The 3,735-nt window shown below is 55.4% G+C and overlaps 1 protein-coding gene across 1 annotated transcript; it reads right to left on the bottom strand.

Annotated features, from left to right (window-relative positions):
• Window positions 1–424: 424 nt before the first annotated feature.
• Window positions 425–2,119, bottom strand: J4E93_010550 (uncharacterized protein; the record flags this gene model as incomplete). Its single annotated transcript, XM_049348428.1, has 1 exon — window positions 425–2,119. The coding sequence occupies one exon, from the start codon at window positions 2,117–2,119 to the stop codon at window positions 425–427; it is 1,695 nt and encodes a 564-aa protein (XP_049194380.1).
• Between the last annotated feature and the right edge of the window lie 1,616 nt (window positions 2,120–3,735).

The following is a 3,735-nucleotide window of genomic DNA, read 5'->3' on the forward strand; positions in this document are numbered from 1 at the left end:
TGAAAGCTAGCACATTAGGACCCTCGCCTCCCGCCCGCCGAGATACTGTGTGCAGGAAGCGCGAAGCGGGAAGCGGAAACTCGTAAGGTAAATGCGTCGGTGCCTCTATGAAAAGGACATATTGAACCGGGGAATCGTAGAATAACGCGCAAAGTTCAAGCTCAAAAGCGAGGGCAATATACTTTACATTGACGATGCGCTGAAAGCAAGAAACGTAAAGGCTTGAGGTGGTGACCCAAGCTAGGAAATGAATGACATGGCGCGCCAACTCACACATTAAATGATACCAATGTTTATGCCCTGAGTGAGAAGTGACTTTGATTCCAACATGAACACCATGCCCCTGAATATACCAGAAATCACCAAAACACCGAACACATGTCGTGCTGAATGCACTCGCCAACTCCGCAAATTGCCATAGTCCTCAACAGCCGCTCATATTGACCCTACCATCTCTTCTTGATCGGAAAGAACGATCCCGAGGGCGGTGATAAAGACGCGCGACAACAGAGTTAACAAAACGATTGCCGATGGACTTGACAAAAGGGATGACAGAGAAGACATCCTTCGGCCGACAGTTGGCTCCCTCGCGTGCCTGCTCCGCATCTTCGCACATGTCTACGGCGAGGTCGTTGCCGGCCTCTTGGCGCGTCGGAATCCGAGGCCAGGTAGGCTGAGGGCCGACTACATCGTGAATTGCCTGGATCTCTTCGGAGGAGTTTGAGGCGATGGTGTTAGATGAAGCACCAACCTTCTTGCAAGGGTTGCAGTCCGTGGAATTCGTAGCCTCGACAGTGGCCCTCTCCACGTACCCCAGACTGGGTGCAGAGGTGAAGGGGCTTACCGAAGCATCGCCGTAGACGTGGGCGACGAAGTGGCCTTGGTCGTGCTTCACAGGATCCTCGTAGATCCGTGTGGAAGATTCGATCGGGAAGACCCAATCCATGTTTAGCCCGGGTACAGCCGGATCTGAGAAAGACTCCTCGTCAAAGGGTAAACCAGCTAGGGGCTCATCATCTGCCTCATACCCAACGTCTTCGGAGCCGTCAGAGGGACTAGGTGGAAGGGCAACGGTGGCCTCAGCTATGCCAGTGAGAAGGTATTCCCGATGGTACATTTGTTCAAGCTCACCTTCTTCGTGGCGTGTCTGGCTAAGCTTGCATGGGTTGATACTCAACTGGGCAAGCTCGTAGTCATTCTCCTGGAGGTGGACTAATCCCTCGGGCGCATACGACCTCTCGTCGAATGAGTCCCGACGGTACAGGTCGTCTCCATCAGCGCGAGAATGTGACCCAGTTGAGTGGCTGAGCTTCTCCACCCAATGCTTGGGCAGCTCACCATATGGCGGTTGATAGGAAGCGCTGACTGAGCGCTTTGGTTCGGAGCCGGGCCGGTCGGTAATGTTTTCCCCCCACGGGCGATCAGCGGCCGGTGGAATGAGGCTCGGACTCGTGTGTCGGTGGCTAATATCGACGGGTTCCGACGATCCAAGGGGGCCCATTGGGCAGACGGTGTGGCCAGCCTCGATTGTGCCCCCAAAGCCAGGCTCCCAGTACTCGGTTCCGTGGCGGAGGAGCACCAGAAGCCCACCAGAAACGGCCGTGAGGTCTTCGAGGGGCTGCGTCTCCTCGGTGCGGAAACCCCACCTCAAGCTCGATCCGCCGTTATGCGACAGACGCCATGGAGCTACCTGTCCGCCAGGCCGCACTTTGTAAAAGCCCCTTAGTTCTTGGTCGATTCCGGTTACCGCCGCGTCCAGCTCATCGAGGTATCGATTGATCTTCTCTTGTTTGTCGCTTGGATCGTCGCGAATCGCGCGCGCGGGAGAGTGGATGCGCCGGGGACATGCGATGACTACGTGATCTGGTAGTTCTATCGGCCTGTGATCGAGAATATTGGTGGGTGGAGCCGTCGATGCCGAGCCTGAAGTGCTATTAGATGAGACGAAAGTGCCAAGGGTCGTGGAAGACATACCATTGCCGGCGCGAGGAACGACCCTCTCAACGTGGTCGTGCGCCCGTTGCCGATTAGGGCCCACAAAATCCTCGCGGGGCAAAGTGTTTTGAGGGGTGGAAGGGGAGTCGTAAGACGAGCGCTTGAGTTCGTTGGCTTGGTACATGTTCGCCGAAGGGCATGAAAACAGTGGCTGATCGGATGATGAAAAAGATAGACGGGCCGTTTCGATAATGGTAAAGGAGGTATCTGCGTATGGGGTGATATTTAATCATGACCGAGTACCGAAGATAAGCTCGTCGTGAAGATGCTAGGGGCTCGCAAGACAGCACAGGCCCAGGCCGTTGCAGAGGCCATGATATTGTAACAATACAATTGACTCTCCAAACATAGTCTAGAAGACAATGAGTGCCGTCTCTTCAAAATCACCACTGCGCGAGCGCCCGATACCACGCGGACAGCTTCCGGCGCCGGTGTTTGCAACTGCGGATGTGCCGACGGAAAAGATATTGGACTTCAATACTGACTTTCCGCACCGCCAGGTAAGCAAAGGACAACGGTCTTGCATCCCAATGCTTGCGTGTGTTTTCCAAACGTCTAGGATTCGTCGACTACATTGCGTTTCTCCGCCGCAATGTATACTGGGTATAGCCTCGTTCTATTTTCCAACTGACAGGTTGGTCTTTGTTACGGGTTTCTGGTATCATGACCTGCTGCGCAGTGACGTTGTCTTTGACCAACAGCGCGTTCAGCCATGTCGTGCCGAAGATTCGCCTCGGGTTTGCCGTCTGCGGGTGACATGCAGCTACCATGCATAGCCACGTGAACGTTGACGGTGATAGACGTGGACGCCGTGGGCGCTAGCGCTGATACATTGTGGGGATTGACTGTGATGGAAGCAGCGTTGCCGTCTCTTCCGGATCAGACTTGCGCCACCTCTACCTGCATCAGGATGTAGGTGTCACTACTATTCTAACGAGGGCGCTGGGCTTGAAGTTGTCGTTTGTTCAATATGCAAGGCGCCGGTTCCTGGGGTGGTGGCTGTGTGTCTGGTATTCCAGGGACGGAGATGGGAGTGCGGCAGTCGGGGCAAGGGCTGGGTGGCTGGAAGCAGAGATCACGGCGAGTGTAAATCGCTCAAACCTTGGGCAGGCACATGGGTTCTCGGGAAGGCAGCCAGTCGGCGGCAGTTCTAGGGTCGACTGAACCCATGCAAGAGTCTGTGCGGCTTACGGGAAACGTTACACAGCGTTCTGAGCCGCGGGCGTGAAATGATATGTCGCGTGCTCGCAGAAACAGCGGTGGGGCTGGTACGTGACGCGGTAAACAGCAGCAACGGTGGGGACTGGGACCCAGAGACCAGGCGACTGAAGATTGAGCGATGGGGTCCGAATGGCACATGTTCCAGGTGATGGGTGGTGCAAAGTGAGCCAAATGGCCGCGTCCTTGCACCAGTACCCGCCCACCTGGGCAAGCGCGGAGATAGCTACTAAGGGTGTTGTCCGTGAGTGAACATGGCAAAGCGACAACGCCATTCGCGTAAGAAAAGCGATGAAGGGGTCGGGGTGGTATGGCGGGCTAGCGTTCTGGTAAAGCATTCTATTGGTCTGCCGGGACTGCAGCCAAAGTCCCGATGTGACACGCATGCAGTCTCATGACGTAGTCGCGAACTGCCCAGGTGTGTGTTGGGTCTAGATGGCTGGAAGTCTGGAAGCCAACATCGGCAGCGGACTGAGACGTGTGAAGCGAACCTGCGGATTACGTTGAGTTCATTAGTGTGAT

The sequence above is a fragment of the Alternaria ventricosa genome, assembly GCF_023758065.1.
Source record: "Alternaria ventricosa strain BMP 2768 chromosome Unknown scaffold_32, whole genome shotgun sequence".
Taxonomy (NCBI): domain Eukaryota; kingdom Fungi; phylum Ascomycota; class Dothideomycetes; order Pleosporales; family Pleosporaceae; genus Alternaria; species Alternaria ventricosa.